The 21691-nt window shown below is 38.2% G+C and overlaps 2 protein-coding genes across 4 annotated transcripts in view; both read left to right on the top strand.

Annotated features, from left to right (window-relative positions):
* Positions 1 to 3432, top strand: part of LOC137395307 (cyclin-G-associated kinase-like) — a 35879-nt gene extending 32447 nt beyond the window's left edge. For both annotated transcript variants that reach the window (XM_068082201.1, XM_068082200.1), the window contains 3 exons: positions 329 to 471; positions 1852 to 2028; positions 2689 to 3432. In XM_068082201.1, coding sequence (XP_067938302.1) covers positions 329 to 471; positions 1852 to 2028; positions 2689 to 2793 — 425 coding nt within the window. In that variant the 3' untranslated portion in view covers positions 2794 to 3432. The remainder of the gene's footprint in view (positions 1 to 328; positions 472 to 1851; positions 2029 to 2688) is intronic.
* Positions 3433 to 4223: 791 nt separating this feature from the next.
* Positions 4224 to 16028, top strand: LOC137394655 (cyclic GMP-AMP synthase-like receptor). Of its 2 annotated transcripts, none has more exons than XM_068081413.1 (7): positions 4224 to 4451; positions 10625 to 10831; positions 11778 to 12052; positions 12356 to 12531; positions 12818 to 12943; positions 14757 to 14909; positions 15683 to 16028. In XM_068081413.1, the coding sequence occupies exons 1-7, from the start codon at positions 4436 to 4438 to the stop codon at positions 15861 to 15863; spliced, it is 1134 nt and encodes a 377-aa protein (XP_067937514.1). In that variant the 5' UTR covers positions 4224 to 4435; the 3' UTR covers positions 15864 to 16028. The 2 variants fall into 2 exon arrangements, with proteins under 2 accessions (XP_067937514.1, XP_067937513.1); XM_068081412.1 differs by having other exon boundaries at positions 12338 to 12531.
* Positions 16029 to 21691: the final 5663 nt, after the last annotated feature.

Below are 21691 nucleotides of genomic sequence, written 5' to 3'. Positions count from 1 at the left end.
TAATTTGAACAACTTTTGTAATAATTGAAGGTCCTGAAAAGAGCCATTGGGTGTGTAAAGGTTGGATTACCATTGATACCGTTAATATATGATGAAATTAATTCTATTACCTCTGCTAGAAAATTAGACTAAAAGGCTTTTGTTTTATTTTGCTAGAACAAGGAGAGATTAGTGCATCTAATGATGTGCAATGTGTAGTAATTAAATGGATCAACAAGGCTCCAGCGACAGTACCAAAATGAACATTGGCGTGAATTATTGGGTGGTCTCGTGATTTCTGACAGCGCTATACGACTCACTTGATTTAAATACGGTGTTGTGTTTTTAGGTGTAGGTCCAAAAGTAGACATCAATACCTTTGATGACTTGTTGGGAAACCACAATTTCACCTCCAAGTCGTCCAAACCAACTACTTTGAATGGTTTGAAAACAGAGTTGTTAGCGCAGGACTTGGATCCAGACCAACTGAAAGTAAGCTGCCAGTGGTCTCCCTCTTCAACCTCTCTATTTTGTCATTATAGATAAATGCATATGACACACCCACCATTACTATATGCATCATTCTGTAATGAATTGTCGGTAATCTTCAAGGAAGTCTCTTTCAGCTATAATTATTATATGCATTCATAGTTTTGAATCTGTTCGATTACGTTTATTTACCAGTTTTTAAAGTTAAAAATTAATTGTGCAGCATGGGCTTAAATCTTTTACAAGTAGGTAGTTATCTTGTGTAATTATCCACCTGCGACAGAATGGCGTATCTTTGGTGCATTTAAACAAATTTTATTTTTCTGCTAGGGCAACTTTGTATCTTAACAACTGCTACAATTTTTTCTATTTAACTGTGAAAGGTAATACAAAGCAGCAACTTGAGAAGCATTCTAAAGAAATGAACAGGCAATATTAAAGAGTGGTTGGTGATCAAATTCAATGGGTAATAGACGGATCTTTGCAGTGGTTGTAAAACAAGTAGAGGAGTAAACAATGGAAATTTAACCTCAATGTTTACCATGTGCTAACCAAATGTTGAAAAACATTAAAGGAAGTGTGTTATGAGATCTTTAACAAATTTTTACAGTGATAACTTTCCATACGTGTGTGACGAGGGCTTGTAGAAATGCCAGCAGCTACACATTTTAATTGCTGACTATGTAGCACTTCATATGTGCTTATGTTAAACTAATAGTACATATCGTTAACTTTTGAAATATTTTGATAATGTTATAATATTGTTTTTATTGATGGACAGCAGCGCACAGTAGACTTGTATTCTGGATAATAAATGACTGTATATGTGATTATTGCTTATTCACCCACAATCAACTTTAGTGACAAATATTCGATTATCTTAAACAATGTTCTTCGAAACCTTGAACAGCCAGACATGATGCCGATAATTATAGCACATAGCATTCAATTTTTACTGAGTCGAGTAGATAGTTGGCTACTTAACTGCACTGATGTGGCTATGTTTTTGCTATTGACCTGCATTGTTACTCACATGCAAGTGTGTTCAACCATTGGAATCTTTTCATGCTGAAGTTGCTCCTCCTTTGACAATTGTAAATAATGCAAAACTTGAGCTTTTGTGACCGCATTTGGTCAGCATTGTTCAGAGTGTAATAATAGGAATGTGACTTTTATAGCTAGCCTGCAATATGCTAAGCTGAATTGGTATATAGTGAGTTTGATTAAAAATATGTAAACTTAATTATATTCAGAAAGTACATAATTTTGATTTATGAAATGGCTAGCACCAGTTAAAATAAAGTAGCAATAACTGGAACAGCTGTAGGGTTCACTCGTGCTTGGAAATCCTAATTTTATGAAATTTTGTGAACCCTTGATCAGATTCGACAATGGACTGGGGGAAAGGAGAGGAATATTCGAGCTCTGCTTAGCTCCCTTCATCAAATACTCTGGGATGGAGAAGAACGCTGGAAGCCTTTAGGAATGCATGAGCTGGTAGAACCAACACAAGTGAAGAAGTGGTACAGAAAAGCTTGCCTCACTGCTCACCCTGATAAGGTACTCCTGAATCCAGTCCGTGCTTCTGCTTAGGACATAATCCTTATGGTTTGTGAAACTATTTAGCAGTAAATCATGTAGCGGCAAACCATTTTGGGTGGATCATCGTTACTGGTCACAGTTTGCTGATCATAGATTTTGCTAGTTGAATTGCTTGAGAGCTGTAGTGTTTGCTAATCACACTATTTGCTCTATGATGATATAAACTCACTAGGCCGTTTGTCATGCTATTCAATAATCGTATTGTTTGAGGGCTCAAATATTTGTGATTTATACTCTTCACTATGTACACTAATTTTTGTGACAGTGCTTATTCCTCTTACAGTTTTTGCAAGTACATGCAGTTTATTTTACTAGTTGCAACATTTGTTATGTGCATTGCTCGCTAGTTGCACTGTTTGCTAGTTGTATCGTTTGCTTGTTACATTTTGCTAGTTGTGCTGTTTGTTAGTTGTAATGTTTGCTTCTTGCTAGTTGCGCTGTTTGCTCATCATACCGTTTGCCAGTTGCTGTTTGTTAGTTGCAGCATTTGTTAGGCATGTTAAGCTAGACCAATAGGGGGAGTGCGCAGTTTTCATTGTTGGTGTATTTCCCTTAATGCTCATAGGTCTTTGATCATATGTTGGTAGAAGTTATTAAGCTCTCCACGCTTACTTGTAGCAAAGAAATGGGCCTCATCTTGCTTTGGCCCAGCTTATATTCGTAGAGCTGAATGATGCCATGGCGGAGTTTGAAAAACAAGGGTCCAAGGCTTTATATGGTTGAAATTCAAGACAGAGACTTAGGATAATGAAGACTGGATCAACTTTATGTGACTCTAATTCATGGAGGTGTTGCTGCAGATACCAAAACTTGAGATCCTATCGCTATGTCTGTGCTAGTGAATTCTATTTCTAATGCAATTTGATAGAAAGCTTATACTCAGATACTATTATGTGGTTCATTGGTGTTTTGCATATCTGTACATTGATATCATACCATGAGAAAAAATTATTGAAATTAATTTTATGTTGTATCAGTATTTTATACGTTGGGTTCATTGGTATCTGGCATATCTGTACATTGATATATTATTGATAAATTATAAGAAAAAATACTGAAATAGATTTTTATGTTGTGTCAGTATTTTATGTTGCTTGCAAAGAACTAAGTTTTCACCATATGATGCATCAAATTGTATGGGATTATCTCGAGCTATATGTACTATTTTTTATTTATTTTCTTATTGTGCTATTTTAAGATAGCTATTTTGATAGACTCAGAAAGCCTAATCGTATTATTATATGTTCGTTGCAGGATAGACTTTACAAATACAGTCGTAGCAGTTTTGTTACTTGTATCTGGATGTCAATGCTAATATGTATGGGTAATCGTCATTCTGTGAACAAAGTTCTTTGAGACAAGCCTGCCAACACTGTTTTATATTGCACATTTAGTTTATTTTACCAAAAAGCATTGCAAAAAACAAAATTTTACAAAATAACAAATAATCTGCCGTACCAGTACAATGAGTTACTATTCAAGCGATTTGTACAAGTGAAATCAATTTTTATTCAAAATGCATTACAAATGTTTGACATGCAGATGGGGCACACGGATTCTAATAGAGACAATAAACGTAGACAAAGGTGTATCTGTATGAGGCCATGATAAACAGCCAATGTTAAAAGCCAGAGTAAATAGAAACTTATCGCTCATATACTACAGCTTGATGAGATAATTGGTAGCAGTATACATGTATAGTAATTTATATATACATGTACATAAATATGCATATATTTTTTGAAACAGGCTTCAACTGGAATGCCCGTAAAATTTTATTCATGATAAATTAAAATAATACCATTATAAGCTTAAAAAAAGTACCGTGAGCGTAAAGTATCGAAATTGTGATACAATGAAGCCAATGATATACAGCCCCCTGTGTATCATTGTTATAGCCCGTCTTGACAAACTGTTGTTTTTGCGGAGTTGTCCCTCCGTCGAGCGGGCGAGCAAAACAACGAGTTATTTTGCTCGACGAAGGGATAACTCCGCAAAAAACAACAGTTTGTCAAGATAGACTAAATGAAACCGTACACTGATCGATGTGATCTATTGCATAGCCATGTATTATACCAGATACAGGCTGTAAGTCTGTAACCGTAACGAGCCCAATTCAACCACATTTACGGTATTACTGTCACGGTTGTAGTATTATTGTGTTTGGCTCATCAGTGGCTAAAGGTAGACTTGAAGGATTGCAGTTTTAATAGTAGTTTATTTTTGGTAACTTGCGTCTAGAATGGCCCCCGATGTCAAGGGCAAAACCACGTAACGCAACATAAGCAAGGAAAGACAACACTTACGAGTGTGAAGCCAGCCTAGTTCCTCTACATCTCCCCTTCTGGGATTGGAAGCACAACAAATGTGCCTTAAACTGTGTAAGACAAAAACAAAAAACAAAAAATAGAATATAGAATGAAAGTGATTCTAAGAAACATTTGTCTCAGTACAAAAAGTACATCGTAGGACATATATGTCATGATTATCCGAAGAATGTTTGGTAGTTTTTTACAAGATATGGTGGCGGCTTGCCATCATGTCGCGGTCTCTGTTAATGTTCGGAGACTGAATGTCCTGTCCCTTTTCAGGTATATCCACTGGTCTACACTGTTGTTTAGTTAGTGTGACCATCTGAGGGGGCTATCATTGGAATAAGGGCTGATCTGTTTCAGCGTATGGTGTTGTCTGCTTCATTGGTTATAGTGTAGGAACGAGGAGCTGCCTGTCGTAAGACTAATCCTGTGGCCTTCTGATCTCAGATGTATACTTGTTGGCTTGGTTTCACTTCTGGAAGGTTTCTAGCATGATGACGTTTATTGTAATGCTCCGCTGCATACTAACGTTTGTCATTCTCACAACTGCAATCCTCTTGTTGATTGGCAAGAGCAAGCGTAAGGTGACCCGGAAAAATTATAGGTATACGCGTCTTGAGACGTCGGCTCCTCAGAAGATGTGAGGGAGAGGATCCATTCTCTAGAGGGATTGATCGATAATTCAGCAGAGTTGTGGAAAGATCTATCTTAACTATAACTGTCTGCCTCCCGTTAGCTTGTAGATAGCGAGGTAATTAGTGTAAAATTGTTCTCTTGCATATTGCTCAAAACCTTGTGATGCAAACCGAAGACCATTGTCTGATACTATATAGTCTGGGAGCACATGTGTTGCAAAGACTTTGTCTAAGATGGCTACTGTGCTAGATGAAGTCTGGTTTTCAGTGGGGTTTCATGAACTTCAATCCAATGACTGTAGTAGTCTACAATCAGAAAGTAGACCTTCCCATCTAATTAAAACAGATCTATTCCGAGTTTTTCCCATGGGCCATCAGGGAAAGAACTAGGTGCTAGTGTTTCTTTTGTAGTAGGGAGAACTTGCTGGCAGATGTTGCATTGACGAACTACCGCGTCTGTGTCACAACTCATACCTGGCGACCATAGATCTCTCCTTGCTCGCTTTCGACATCTCGCTATGCTCTGATGGTCCTGATGTACAAGATTAAGCAACTCCAGCTGAAGACCACCAGGTATCACAAGTCTACCATCGTAGAGCAACACTTCCTTATCTGCAGTTAGATAACCCTGATGATCAAAATAAGGCATAAGTGATGGATGTTCACGTTTGTAGGCTGGTCAGCTGCGTTGACAGAACTCTATTACCCTTCGGAGGCCTGGGTCATCATTTTGAGCGTCACGTACGCGGTTAACAGATGCACGCTTTGGTATGAACTCCTTATTGAAGTATTCTACTTCATCAATGAGCTGCACCTCGCTGACAGTTGTCTGCGCTCCATTGATTCTCGATAGATAGTATGCTACATGGTGTTTCGACTCTGGAACATAAGTAACTATGGGAGAGTACTTCATCAGATGAAGACGAAATTGAACAACTCGGGCCAGCATGTCAGCAAGATTCTTCGGATTAAGCAGTGTGACTAGAGGCTTGTGGTTTACCTCTACAGTGAACATGAGCTCGTGTAAGTCTTGATTGAATCTTTCGCAGCCCCACGCTACTGCCAGTGCCTCTTTCTCAATGACTGCATATCTCTTTTCAACCTTTGTTAAGGATCTTAAAGCAAAGCTGGCTGGTCGGCGTGTGCCATCAGTTTGAATCTGACACAAGGCAGCTTCTAACCTGCTGTTACACTCAGTCGTGGCAAGTACCATCTCAAGTTTTGGGTCGTATGGAGCAAAAACTTTGTCAGAAGCCAGTATTCCTTTCAGTCTTGTGAATGTGTCCTGCTGGGCAGTGCCCTAGACCCGCTCTTGGTTCTCTCGGAGTAATTTGCGAATCGGTGCCGTGAGCTCCGCTAGGTTGGAGATGAACTTCATTGGCTGATTCAAGATACCTTTTAAGTGTCTGATTGGTTCTGAGGTCTAGGGAATTTTAAAATGGCCTTGGTCTTCTCATTGTCAGGGTGTATGCCATCACCATCTATGGTATGTCCAATAAATTTGATCGATGTCTGCCTGAATAGACACTTTTTCTTATTGATAGTCATGCCTGAGTGAACAACACAATCACGAACCTTCTTGAGACAGTTGTCGTGGATTTCCCCAGTAGAAGCATAGATCAGAATATCATCTATGTGAATTATTATCGCCTCGATATCACTTAGTAGTTCATTGATATATCGATGAAAGACCTCTGGTGCGGCTGAATTTCCAAATGGCAGCCTGTTGAATGCATTCCTACCAGGCGGTGTAAGGAAAGTGGTCAGCAATCGAGAGTGTTATGAGGTTGATTTGATGATACCCAGAATTGGCATCAAGACGAGAAAGATTCTTACTCTGTCCAGGTTTAGCCAGACTGTTATCGACGCAAGCAGTTGGATAAATCTCTTGCCTAACTGATTGGTGTAGGTGGGACGAATTTACACATATGCGCACAGATCCATCAGGTTTTGGTACCAGCACCATTCCACTACACCGTACGATGACTTTTTTACCATGAATATAACACCCATTTTTAACATCTCCTGGAGTTTATCTTTAACCTTCAGTAGCAGAAGTTGTGGAACAGAGTGGGCGGTGTATATACACATAGGTTGGGTATCTTCCCTGAGACTTGTTTTGTAAGAGTAGTCCTTGGCAAACCCCAGACTGTTGAAGACTGTAGGGTGTTGCTGATAGATAATCTCTGTCTGTCATTGCACGTTAGTAGCCCAAGGTTTTTGCAAGCCTCCCTACTCAGTAGGTTGGTGTTCTGGTTAGCTATCACATATATAGTAGTCTCTTTGGTAGATTTCGGGCCATATTTGAGGCACGCTGTAAAAGTTCCTAAGCAATTAATGATTTGATTTCCAGACCACGACGACGATACCGGGCCTGGTCTAGATTGACCATGTGAACCATTGGCTCTGTAAATTTCATAACTGAAGCATCTGCGCCAGAATCGAGCGTGAATGTTACTGATGTCTTATCAACCTCTATAGTAGCTGACCATCCTGAATGGTTGTGGATACTATTGATCTTGAGGTCCTCGCAGAATAGAGTTTCATCTGCGGCCATCAGACTCTGTTTCCGCCAAATTGATTCGCTTGGAATAGTTTGCTGATCTGCAAGCCTTTCCTCCAGGAGCCAACTTTGTTGCATTCCTTGGGTGTGTTATTCCTCCACAATAACCACATGTGCCTGATTTGCCACCACTTGAGTGACCTACATAGGATGGTTTTTGGCGTCGTGATGACCGGGAGACGACTTTGACTGGTTTAGTCGACAAGTCAGAGGTAAGTGCTTGTGAGCTGATTTCTTTCACCGCCCTGGCAGCCAATTTTTGTGATCTGCAAATTTTCATGGCCTCTTCCAGTGTAAAATTATTCCCAAAGGCTATCAGCTTTTTCCTAGTACAGTCTTTATGGATGCCTAGAACTATTCTGTCGCGAATGAGGTCTGATCCTGCATAACCGAATTGGCATTTTTGGGCCTTTTGACACAACTCAAGATAAGATGCCTCAAATGATTGTCCCTCAGTCTGTGATGTAGAGTTGAATAGATATCGAACACGTAAGACATTATGTTCTCCGATACAGCATGCCTGTAAGATTTTAAGAATATCATCCGCTTTACATGAATCTTTTTCATATTGTGGGCTTGTCTCAATGATTTTAACTGCTTCAACAACTACATGGTGTTTTAGCATAGTCACTTGGTATTCATTGGGCCGCTTGTTTAGCTCGGTGAGTATATAAAACATTCTTCCAGCTTTACACAAACGACCTGTAACTTTCCTCCTTGTCTTGCAGTAAATCGATTGTAGCTGGCTGCTGTATGACAGGTTGATATATTGTTGACATGTTCTAGGTCAACTCAAAGCTAACAGAAACAGTTTGGTCAGTTTCTATATTTTCAGTACTTGAGTCAAATAATTGTCTCTCTGATTTACCTGAGATCACTGGACATGGGAATCACCGACCAACACGCTTCCACAATGTAGTATTATTGCGTTCGACTCTTCAGTGGCTTAAGGAAAACTTAAAAAATTTCAGTTTTACTCGTAGTTTATTTTTGTTAACTTGCACCCAGAATGACCCCCAATGTCAAGGACAAAGCCACATAACACAACATAAGCAAGGAAAGACAACACTTAGAGTAAAACCAGCCTAGTTCCACTACAATGAATGTTTACGGAAAAAATTATGTTATACACAATCCGAATCCACACATATATCAATGTACAATTTGCTTTATTTTATTCTATTTTGATTATGTTTAGTTTGTGCACTTTTGCTTCGATTTTGTGAAGTAATTTGATTATTACTGGTTTAAACGCTAGTGAAGATGTCAAGCTATTTATTATAAGCAGTACCGATATTCACCAAAAAAATATATTCTCTATTCTATAAGTCTAACAATTAACATACACAACTAACAAAATTCTAAACAGTAATGATTAAAAGGTTAAAAGCCACTAAAACTTACACCCGAATGGTATGGCCGTTCATGTTTGTTTGCTCAGTTACGTATGACTGAGTCTCGACAGTCAAATGAAAGTGATAACAGTCTGGTAACAGTTCGCTTGTGGATAAGTGTATGTTGATTGTTTGTCTTGATGGTCATCGTATGTACCTGGTGTTTGGTTCATTGCAGTATTTTGTATTCTCCGGTGGTTCAGGCGTTATTTTGATTATGCTATTTGCTTTTGCTACGCTTACACGTACTTCCATACAACATTACCATGTGTTCACGTCGCTGCAAAGCCAGTCTAGTGGAGCAATTTGGCGAAGGCGTGTGTATTGGTTTTCTATCCATTCACGTTAGAAGTTGTACATGGGTATTTTTGTGCATAGTTGCACACTTAGTTTTCATTAAGGTCTATTAAAACATCAATATCGAACCTTTCTGTTCTCACCATGAAACTGGCCATGTGAAGGCTACTACATGTACATAATTTTTCAATTAATCAGATATAATAATAAAACTATGGTACACTTGCATACCATGCTCTATCACCTCAAATTGAATTTCCACTAACATCTTTAATTTGAGATTATAAAAAACAACTAGATGACGGCAAGAAGAAATATGAGTATACTTGCGAGAAAGATTGTTTTGAAAAAATAACCGATAATCATCGCTTTGATTCTCTTTAGCAAACATTAAAGGTTGGGGTACAGATTTTGATGAAAAATTTTTTGAAGCCTTGTTATCACTATGTGTCCCATAGTTGGTTTAGCTAAACCTAAAAAGTAGTCTGGGGTACTCCGAAATGCAAAAAAGCAAAGTTTCAGAAGTCAAATTTTTTGCCTCCAAATGACAGTAGTTTCATTTGATCAGTCTTTATGTCTACAGGCACGGTCCAAGATAGTTACAGCATTTTTTAAATGTGTTTGTGGCAGAACGTAAAATACTTAGGTTGTCATGATATCTTTTAGTTAGAAACAACTTTTGTCAACTTTAAATTGATCTGTGCATTTATCTCTTTTTGAAATTTGGTCCCACAGAAGCCGATTACGTTTTTCTTACTTATCGTTTATTACAATTGGTGATGGCAATCTCTGCATTTTTTATGCCTCGTAAATGTAACCAACTTATTTGAACAGTTGTAGCAGAAATATAGGTGAAAAATACTACTAGGCTACTAAGGCCTTGTGTGCCAGTCAACTACTAATAAAAAAGGTCTGTAGATCATAATCTTTACATGTACTCATAAAATATATAAGTACATAAATATATAAGTTATTCCCTGCTTTCACCAGGGAATAACTCCCGAATATGTATATATACTAGCTGTACTATGTTTAAGTTTATAAGATGCTATATATACATATATTTGTAGCACTTTGGAGAAATCTGTGCACTTATTTTTCTTTTGGTAGTTCAATTGTGCTAAAAGATTGACAGCTGTAATAAATATGTACACAAGTATTCCATGGTATGACGAGTAGGTAGTGTGACTTAATGGATAGCATGTCTGTCTGTAGAACTAGGGTTTCTGAGTTCAATTTAATGTGAAGTGATTTTTACATTCCTAGAACTTTATTGCTATAATTAGACGTATGGACAACAAACACTCAGATTTTCCTATTAAGATATATATATATAAATCACATTTTTAGGTATCGCGTCGGCATGGATAATTTTTGTATTCATAAATGGAACACTTGCGACTGGGAAATACTCCAAACCTGACATCCAGGGGGAGTGCAAGGTTGAAGGTGATTGTCCATCAGGAGAGTACAACAGTGTGTTGGGTAAAGAGCTACGTCGCATCGAAGAAAAATATCTGAGGTCATCGTTATCTAATGACCAAAAGAAAAAACCAGGTAACTCTAATATCTGTAACTGTTCAAATACGTAGAAATGTGATGAGCTGTAACCAACTGGAGTTGTCTTCTCGGTTTTAATAGTACATTACACGCCATTACAACGTAAACCTCCTTTTACATAAATTTTACCAATAGCAAAAAATTTCTGTAAAGTTTTTTCATCACGTTACTTGAAGAAATTCCATATAATGTAAAGTGTCAAGTCAGTGAAAGTTCTCAAATTTACCATGTTCCCAAAAGTTACCCTTAAAAATATCTCATTCTCTCTTGCTGTACTTTGTAGAAAAATCATCATATAGGGGTATCTATTATATTGTTTACTTAATTTAGTCATACACTATTTTCTCTTTGCTGCACAGACTGCCCTGTAGAGAAAAGTCAACAAAATTAAATTTAAAATGGCTTTGGATTTGTACGGCCTCAATACAACTTAATGTAAAATTATTGTAATCACGGACTCTAAGCCAAGCGTAAGCAATAAGAAAAGAATGAAAAAGTTGTTGATGCAAACCAATAGTACTACAGTTACTGTACAGTCAGTAAATTACAAAGTTATGTTTAGTTTTGTTTTATTGTGAATGACCAAAGGGGTGAGTCTGGGATGAACTTGGAACGAATAACATGTATTTACAAATTACATGTATTTTACACTTTGTATAGTGTAAAATCTCTATATAATGTAAATATTTTCAGAACATATTATTCACGTTATAGGAGTGCCTGCTGTATGCATACATGCCGTTCTTAAAGACACTGAAAAAATTTGAGCTCGCTTTCTCCAAACAAAATAGTTGTTGACTGTGCATAGCTGTATATACCTCGTGACATACGACATTGCTATTGTTCTCTCTGTTTGATCAGTGATTGCTTGCTGTAACAGTTATGGTAAGGAGTCGTTTTTTTCCAGTGTTGCTGTAATTGCACTATTACTGTTCTGTTATAGAAGTGGTGAGTCATATCACACAGACATTGATATTGCCTTGTCTTGAAGCATATCGATCAGATGTGGCGTACATGGGAAGTAGTTACGAGTTCACAACTCTTCCTGGAAAGTCAGATTATGATATTCAGTTTTTCCTCAAAGTTCCCAAAACGAAGAAAAATGGCAATAAGATCTCATCCGCTGTGGCAGAGAAATCTGACAATCCAGCTTGGAGGCTAGTGAAGGGAGGACCATCAAAACTCCTCGATGAAAAAGGATATTTGTCTACTGCCAAGGTAGTCTGCCTCAGCATGTTTGCTGCATATTTACTGAAGGCCAACTATTATGAGACTTGTCTTAGATTGTAAGATAGAGGCAGGTCGCACTTGCTATATATAACTAAAATTGGAGTTTTCTGTCTGATGAAAGCAGACGACAAGCCAATGTGTACTTAGTGTAAGACTTATTTTCATTTTACATTCATGCATCTGCTTTTTATAGTTTGGTTTCAATGAACACATAGGGAAGACAGGCTTACTGTCTAGTGAGTGTACATGGTCAGATACATGCAACAATTATAGGCGAGGAGGTTAATTCAGAGTGAGATGGACAAGTGTCTGTTGGCTGAGAAAGATAACATGGAGTTTGCTGGCAGCCCAGTTATAGTGAAACGCTCGACCAGCGGGCCCGCTACGACCCTTAACCTGAAGTGGAGACAGGAGCAACTTGACATTGATATAGTGGTGTGCTTAAAGGCAGAAGATATTAGTAACAGGTTGGCTATTTGTGTTAGATTCTAGTCTTAGCTTTGGTTAGGCTACAATTTAAACACGGAGAGCTTAGAGCACCATGTGTTTAAAAGGGTGGAACATTGCAGTAAAAATCTTGTGCTAGGTAACATCTTGATCAGATCTTTAAAGTATTTTTTCAATTTTTTTTAGAGTAGGGTCTTTGTATATCATTCATATTCTTGGGCTATTTGTCAGCAGACGTTGAACATATGATAGCGCAATATTAACCTCAAAATCAGCAAGTCTTCATTCATCCCAATTGTATTGCAGTGGTGGCTTGGATCTCGTAGGTAAACCATATAGTGATGAAAGTGTTGCGCATGGGGGAGAATACTGGAGGCTGTCTTATTCTCGCAAGGAGCTAGCAAAGCTTCGAGAGTACTACAAGCATGACGAGTGAGTGTGATCATTAGTTATTTTCCGCTCAGAATTCCCTAGTAACTGACTGGCTGTACTCGCTGTAATATTGGCAAATAAAGTAAATAAAATTTCTTTCCCACACAAGCAGCTATAACCAATAGTTATACAGAATTCTAGTTTACAGTTCAGCTAGGCTGTGAGTCAAGTTGCGTCATGGATTGTCCATTTTCTATTACATTGCATTAACAATATCAGTTATATTATGCAATGTGAGTATATTTATTTGTAGTTAACAGCATGCTGTAAAACTATGACCATGATTATTTCAGCTGTAATTTTAGTTGAGGTTTGCAGCATCATCTAGCATGTCATATATAGGACACTTTTACCAGCTCTCTGTTCTCACTGTAACATACAGTCTGAGTTCACTTATCATTTGCTTCTCTTCTATACAAAATTAGTAAGCTTGTAAGAATTGAAAAATATATATTTTCTAATTATTTGACCTAGTAAAGGGTAGCCTGAGAGTTAAAAATCACTCGCTATAGGCCATCTACTTCACCAATCAGAAACTGCCTGCATCAATCAATTGTGTTTAAGGTCTGTTTTACCAAATCATAAAGATTAATAAGATATATGGACTTGGTTTTATTTCAGATAAAATCTATCACAATAAACTTGCTTCTAAAACTCATAAGAAATAAACTCCAAGTTGACAAACAGATGCACCATCTGCTGACAGACCTCGCTTCTCATCCTGTAACTCGCTAGTCTTCTGGTATTATGGTCACATTTTCTCGTCTACAACATTGAGTGTCAACATCTCATGTACAGTCAAACATTGACTTACGGTTTCCTCAACATATAAATTCATCAACATCCTATAAAATCTGAGCAAATATTTTTCTCGACATAAGCATTAATTTTCAAAATGCCACGTCTTACGTGTCTCAAAATATTGCAGTTTTGTGAATATTGCAGTTCTCCTTCGTCTGTTTTAATTTTATAATATTTACATTTATTCAAATAATATTAAGCAATGCGTCACATCTTCCTTTTTAGCTTTAAAATCTTGGATCCCATTAAGACTAGTGTGAGTGGTATGAGTGATGAGAAAAGACAAATCATTGCTTGCTTAGAATTAATACAAGGAATAGAAAAACATGAGAAAACATCCTCTGATCAATTCTTTGATGAATTTGAAGTGTTGGAAGAGAGTGAAAATGGAGATGCTGGTCATGGTTATATTTATGATCAAAATTTAAACAATACAAAAATAAATCTATATAAAGTGTTATGTTACTTTACAGTTCACACAGTCCAAGTTAGACTTGCTCCGCTCTCGCAATCTAACTACCGACTGCCTCCTGTATCATCAAGGCTATACCTCAATTCATTTGTCTCATTTGACAATAAAAATCTCTCTTGGTTCTTACTTTATTCGCTTAGTTATTTTCGGATAATTTAGTTTTTTACATAGTTTGATATGATGGATTTGTTTTAGTGCTATATTTAATTACCATTATTATTTTGCGATATGTTTTTGAGCTGTGAGACAGGTTAGACAAAACAATGCTTACTTATTAAAATAGTTTGGCATACGAAGCGAACATTGGAAAGGCTGAGCTTGGTGTGCTGAGGTTTGGCTGTAAACTGTATGTACATGTATGTGCAAGTGGAAGACAACTCTGGCAATTCTGATCTTTAACTAGAAAGTAACTCTGTTGCAATTCTAAGCTTCAGGAAAAAGTTAACTCTGCTGTAATTTGTTGTTTCAGATGCTAAACATCTTTGTTGTAGCTGATAAAGTTAGAGGAACGATAACTCTTGTTGCACTTATTAACTTTAGGAGGAAGATAACTCTCTTCCGTATAATGAAAGCTCTAAAGCACAAACATTCACAGCTGAAATACTTTCCAAGCTATTTCTACAAAAATGTTCTCTTTAAGCTTGTTGAAGACAATCCAGCTGCATCCTGGGATCGAGTTAGTCTGCCTGACAGGTACGTCGATACTTGTTTTTTGCACTGTTGACTCTATATGAACCAGTCTTAACTATCTATCACTGGTCACTCAAAATATAGTTGAAGTATCTACCCATTTCTTTGACATAATTATAGTTTTATATAAAATTCTCCTCAGTTTATTTTATACTATTATACGATTATGATATGATTGTTCTTGCTTTTATCTTGAATCAGATAGCTATCAGGTTGGGTGTTCAAGTCTTAAGAGGATGTTTCTTAGGAACCAAATGAAATTTTGAAACCAAATATATTTATCGATTTGATAAAAAAACGCAGAGCATATGCATGTCAAGTCTGAATGAAATCGGCCCAAATAGTGGAAACACATTGTGTTTTACGCTGACTAACAGACAGACAAACACACGGAAAAAGTGAAATTTATTAATGTAGATACAGTGGAACCTGGTCTTAGGGATGACTACGTACAACATTTTTTCAAGTTATGAAACGTCTCTTAATAGAAATTTTGCTTCGACTTACGGAAGATATTTCTAGATGCGAAAATCTGAATGGCTTTTCGTATTTTGGTTTGTTTGTTTTGTGTCTTGTCGTGTCTGATAGCATGTGTATACTTTGTGAGCTATAAGTATGGATATACTTTGTGAAATGTAAGTTATACATGTTTTGACGAAATACACTTTGTTACATTATGTACTTGTGTGCCCACTGCGGAATTTCTCCATGCACATGCCATTTTACCAACTCAGTAGGTGTGTGACTGACTTTTAAGCTTTCACCTCTATTTACAGATTCATGGAAATGATAAGGATTATAAGTGAAGCTGTAGATACAAAGACATTATATCTACACTTTAACAAAGAAGTTAACTACCTAGCCAACAAAGATGAGGGCAAGCTTACGCAAGTTGCTAACTTTTTAAAAAGAATTATTCGCAAAAACAAATATATTGAGCTCCTACAAACTATATAAAAAGAGATAGTCTTCTACTATAGGATCTATTGTTGTATTACATGATAGTAAGATTGTATGCATGGGCAATCATTGATGTTTGTGCTGTACATTGATGTTTGGCATGACAGCAGATGCGCTTTAACTTTTTAGACAAAGCAATACAATATATAATTATTATTCTCAGTTGTATTGTGTTGCTATTGATGCTTCAAATTGTCTTTTTCTCTTGGGAGCCATGGATCAATCCGTAAAACAGTTACATACGGTAAGTGATTGAGATCATGAATCTACATGTATACATAGTTGGCGAAACACTAACACAGAATTTATGTTGTAATATAGGTAATTATGTAGTCAGCCATATGTCAGCTAATCATAAGCATCGAGCATATTTAAACATTCAAAACATGGCTTATAGCTCTTGGTTTATGTTATGTTTCTGCACAGAAGCTATTAAATAGAGTATTAAATTAGAGAAATGGTTTATTGCACACTCCAGAGACAACTGATTTGATAACAGAAAACCCAAGTATTTATATGTTTGGTCATAGAAAAGCTTTGTAAAAAGCTACAAGCATTATTAATAGCTATAATGAGACAGTACTATATAATATTAGCTTGTATAAAGCTTTAGCTAAAAAGCATAATGTTTGTTGGCAAAGTACCAGTAATACTTGGCACTTGCATGACACCTCCTCACTAAGCTAAAGGTTCTTTCTGGTTCTCTTAGACCTTCGGGGTTTGTCTCTGCTATACTCATCTCCATCAGGTAGACGAGGGTTGCGTGGTCTTCTTCTAGACGGAGGTTGCTCTGTTACAGTTGTAGGGGCTGGTAGTTGCAGTTTTGTCTCCTCTGTTATATCAGGTTTATCTCCAGGGTCTTGATCTTCTTCTGTTGAGTATCTTGGTCTGAGTTGTTCAACATGTCTTCTCCAAGTAGGTCCCTTTGGTACCACTTTGACATTGAGACTACGAGTTCCATATATCTTAGTAACAATGGCTGGAACCCATCTAGGTTGTCTGTTGCGTCTAGGTCCATGATACAAGGCATAGCATGGTGCTCCAAGATTGTAGCTGTGTATCTTGCTAACTGTCTTTTCTGCCGATCGGTTGACTTCTCTGGATTGATGAAACTGTGCTATGTGTGCGGGTGATGGCAATAGGGTGTCAATCTTGCATCTCATCTGTCTTCCATTCAGCAGCTGACTGGGAGAGTATCCTGTAGGAAGTGGTGTCCTTCTATAGTGCATCAGGAACTGTTGTAGTGCAGATTTAGGTGAGAGTGACGATTTCTTCATGGCTTGTTTGAAGGATTGTACTAGTCTTTCAGCTGCGCCATTTGTAGCTGGATGGTAGGGTGCTCCAGTGAGGTGAACAATGCTTCTCTCTTGACACCACTGCTGAAACTCTCCTGAGGTGAAGCTGGTAGCATTGTCAGTGACTATGGTGTGAGGGTATCCAAAGTGTGCGAATATCTCCTCTAAGATGTCTGTGGTAGCTCTGGTAGAAGTAGATGACGTCCTGTGTATGCATGGATACTTTGAGTAGGCATCTATCATCACTAGCCATTGGCTGCCCATGAAGTTCACTGCATGATCTAAGTGAAGACGACTCCATGGCTTCTCAGGTAGCATCCAGGGATGTATAGGATATTTCTGTGGAAGCTTCTGGTGTTCAGCACAGGCAGTGCACTGTCGGCTTGTCTCCTCTATATCAGAGTCAATGCGAGGCCAATAGACAACAGTTCGAGCTAGCTTCTTCATTCTTTCCATTCCAAAGTGTCCAAGGTGAAGGATCTTTAATACTTCCTGTTGTAACTTGACAGGAATGACTACTCTGTTGCCATATAGAAGACAACCTTCAGTGATAGAAAGGGAATCTGAGATCTTGTGGAAGAGTGACAGCTGAGTCTCCTTCATCTCTTTGTTACCAGGCCATCCTTCTGCTGTGTAGCGCATTACTGTGGCTAGTGTTGGGTCTTTCTTTGTCTCCTTTGCTAGAACATTGTAGTCTGTAGAGTTGAGCTGTTGTCCAATAGTGTGAATAGTGCATACTGTATCAACATCATCCTCATCTTCTCTTGCATCAAACTCTTTATCAGGTTCAACTGGCAGTCTTGAGAGGACATCTGCATTTTGATGATGCTGGGTAGATCTGTATTTTATGGTGTAGTCATACTGATTTAGTACCAGTGCCCATCTTGCTAGTCTGTTGGCTGCTAGAGCTGGAACTCCTTTGGTAGGTCCTAGAAGTGTGAAAAGAGGTCTGTGGTCAGTTACCAATATAAACCGTCGACCATACAGGTACTGGTGATACTTCTTTAGAGCAAATATGATTGAGAGAGCTTCTTTTTGTATTTGTCCATATTTCCTCTGTGTGCTGGTCAGTGTTTTTGAAACATTGGCTATTGGTCTCGCACTTCCATCAGGATAACGATGAAATAGTACAGCTCCCAGTCCAGTTTCTGAAGCATCACATGAGATTCCAATGTCAAGATCTGGGTTGAAGTGTGCTAAGACACTATCAGTTGATAGCATATCTTTCAGTTTGCTGAAGCTCTTTTCTTGTTCAGTGCCCCACTTCCAGGTCTCTCCTTTGCGTGTCAGTTTGTGCAATGGTCCTGTGAGTTGTGACAGATTGGGTATGAACTTGCTGTAGAATTGTGTAGCTCCTAAGAAAGATCTTAGCTGAGTTAAGTCTGTTGGGACTGGCATCTGTTGTACTGCATCTGCCTTCTTTCCTTTAGTGATTCCCTTTGAAGTGAGTTTGTGTCCCAGATACTCTACTGTAGGTTGAGCAAAACAGCACTTGTCTTTTCTACATCTGAGCCCTCTTTCTTCTAATCTTTGAAGAAGTCGACGTAAGTTTTGTAGATGGCTCTCTGCATTGGCTCCACCCACTAGTATATCATCTAGGTATACTGCTACTCCTGGGAGGTCTTGTGTCAGTTGCTCCATGATTTCTTGAAAATACCCTGGTGCTGAGCTTATGCCAAAGGGCAACCTCTTCTGTAGTAGTACTCCTCGGTGTGTTGATAGTGCTAGTCGTCGTTGACTTTCTGGTGCCAACAATATTTGATTGTAGGCATCTGCTAAATCAATCTTTGTGTAGCAATAGCCTCCACCTAGTTTTCTGATTAGATCTTCTGGTAGTGGGATAGGTTTCCTATGTGTTTCTAGCTGATTATTGATAGTCTTGGAGTAGTCTCCACATACTCTGATCTTCCCTGCAGCTTGACCTTTTGTAGATTTGCGTACAGGTACAACTGGTGTTCCATACTGGTTGAATTGAGTTGGTTCCCATATGCCTTTAGCTACACCTGCTTCGTATGCTTGGTTGAGCTCTTCTGTCAAGGCAATAGGAACTGGTCTGGGTCGGCAGAAGACTGGCTTTGTTGAAGGTTTGAAGTTTATCTCTAGTTCAAAGTTCTTGAGACATCCTAGCTCGTCTTTGAATATTTCTGGAAATTCTTTGCACATCTCCTTACACTTGATTTGTAACCTCCCATCTGGCTGGTTCTCTGTGATTGTTGATACAAGGTTCTGTTGTAGCTGGTCATCAATAGAGATGCCTAGTTGCTGTATAGCAGTTCTTCCTAGTAGGTTGAGATCTTGTACAGCACTAATCACAAATGGTAGTCTGACTTCTTTCTGTGCATCCAATTGGGCAGTTAGCTCACATCTGCCAAGCGTCTCTATGAGATGTCCTGAGGCTGATTTGTAGTTAACTGTAGTAGGTTTTAGGTTTGGCTTTCCTAGCTTCTCCCATATTGATTTACAGATGAAGTTGTCACATGCTCCAGTGTCCAGTTCAAGTGTGAAGTTGTCTCCCTCCAGTTTGATGTTTTCAGCAAGTTTCACCATCTTGGTTGATGTGCATTCTATCATCTTTACTGGTTTTTCTGCTGCCGATGATTTCTTTTTCTTGCATGCTCTTTCTATGTGACCTTGTTTAGAACAAAAGTTGCAGGTGGCTGCTTTGAATCTGCAGTCATCCGCTGTATGGTTAGTTCGGTCACATCTGTAGCATAGCTTTCCTTCCTTCTGCTTGTCAGGTGTAGAGTTGTTTTTCTGGATTGGTTTGTATTTTGATTTCTGTTGAGCAACCTTGTTGACTTTAGACGAGTTTCCATAAACTGTCTCTTTGGCAACTTTAGCTGCTTCTTCTGTTTCCTGTGCTACCTGTATAGCTTTGTTGAAGTTGAGTTCATTGTCCTTGACCTTGAAGAGAGATTTGAGAACTGCTTCATTGTTTACAGAGCAGATAAATCTTGTTCTGAGAGCCTCATCTAATGGATCTGTAATGTCTATGAAGGCACATGTAGTTGCATCTTGACGAATTCTGGCAGCTAACTCTTGAATAGTTTCTCCAGGTTTCCTCTGCATGTCACTCCAATACTTGTAACGCTCTCTAACAATGAAGCGCTTAGGGTCATACTGGTCTTTGAGAAATTCCAGTATTTCATCCATGTTGAGGTCGTTGATCTGCTTGGGTGTTGAAAGCTGAGCTGCCATATTACTAAGCTGCTTGTAGAGTGTAGGCTGTTGGTTGGTGAGAAAAGTGCCAGCAATCTTGTCTTGATGAATAGAATTTGCTGCAATGAATGTGTTGAATCTGTCTATGTAATCTGTTAGTAGCTCTGCTGTTGGGTCAAAACCTGGGAAGGCTGGAACAGCGGTTGCAGCTGTTTCTTGTTTCCGTTGTAGGTTTTGTAGTAGTAGCTCCATCAGTTTCTTATTCTCCTCCATTCTTTCATCTTGCTGACGTCTGTATTCCTCTTGTTGCTGCTTGAACTCCTCATGCTGCTGTTGTCTATGCTCTTCCTGCTGCTTTCTCTGCTCCTCTTGCTGCTGTCTCTGGTCCTCCTGCTGCTTCTGCATTAGCTTGATCAGGTCTGCTACTTCTGCCATTGTAGTGGTGCAATTTTGAACAGTTACTCTTGTAATAAACTAGAACTCTTTGTATCGATTTTATCAATGATAAAATCTGAACAAAACTCTTTGTAACTGTTCAAAAGAGAAATCCTTGTCGCCAATTAGCTTCTGTTATGTTTCTGCACAGAAGCTATTAAATAGAGTATTAAATTAGAGAAATGGTTTATTGCACACTCCAGAGACAACTGATTTGATAACAGAAAACCCAAGTATTTATATGTTTGGTCATAGAAAAGCTTTGTAAAAAGCTACAAGCATTATTAATAGCTATAATGAGACAGTACTATATAATATTAGCTTGTATAAAGCTTTAGCTACAAAGCATAATGTTTGTTGGCAAAGTACCAGTAATACTTGGCACTTGCATGACAGTTTACTTTTAGCGAGTCAACCAAACACATTACTTGTCTAACCAAATATGAGGTTTTTATCTGATTAGCTAGATGGCAGGCCTTCAGAATCTAGCCTGGGTTCAGACGTCTCATATCTGTATGATGTTCGTTTATCAAAGTTTACTGAGGAGAACCAGAATAGACTGCTCACTGGTCAGAGCTACTGGATAGAACATAAGCTTAGAATTTTCATTCTAATTTCTTTCGATCTCTCAGTTGTCTGCGTCTGCTAGCTGCCTTTAAGGAAAGTGATGGTTGTTAGAATATTTTGACAATAAGAAAGGTTAGAAACCCAGAGTTCAACTATTTTGTCATCAATAGATAGTGCAGTTTGGGTCAGCTTTCATAAGCAAAATAGACAGATTCTTTTATCTCGCGCTCGTTTATGTTTGAACTCGGATTAGAAGCTGTCACTCAGCAGCTTTTGGTAGAAAAGATAAACACTAAACATCAGATGGTATAAGACCAAATAAATCAAACAGCTTTTGTGCTCCTTAACAGCTGAGTAGCTCACTGAGAT

Source organism: Watersipora subatra, chromosome 4 (assembly GCF_963576615.1).
Source record: "Watersipora subatra chromosome 4, tzWatSuba1.1, whole genome shotgun sequence".
Lineage (NCBI taxonomy): Eukaryota > Metazoa > Bryozoa > Gymnolaemata > Cheilostomatida > Watersiporidae > Watersipora > Watersipora subatra.
The sequence above is the reverse complement of the archived record's forward strand: the minus strand, read 5'-3'. Positions and strand labels throughout refer to the sequence as shown.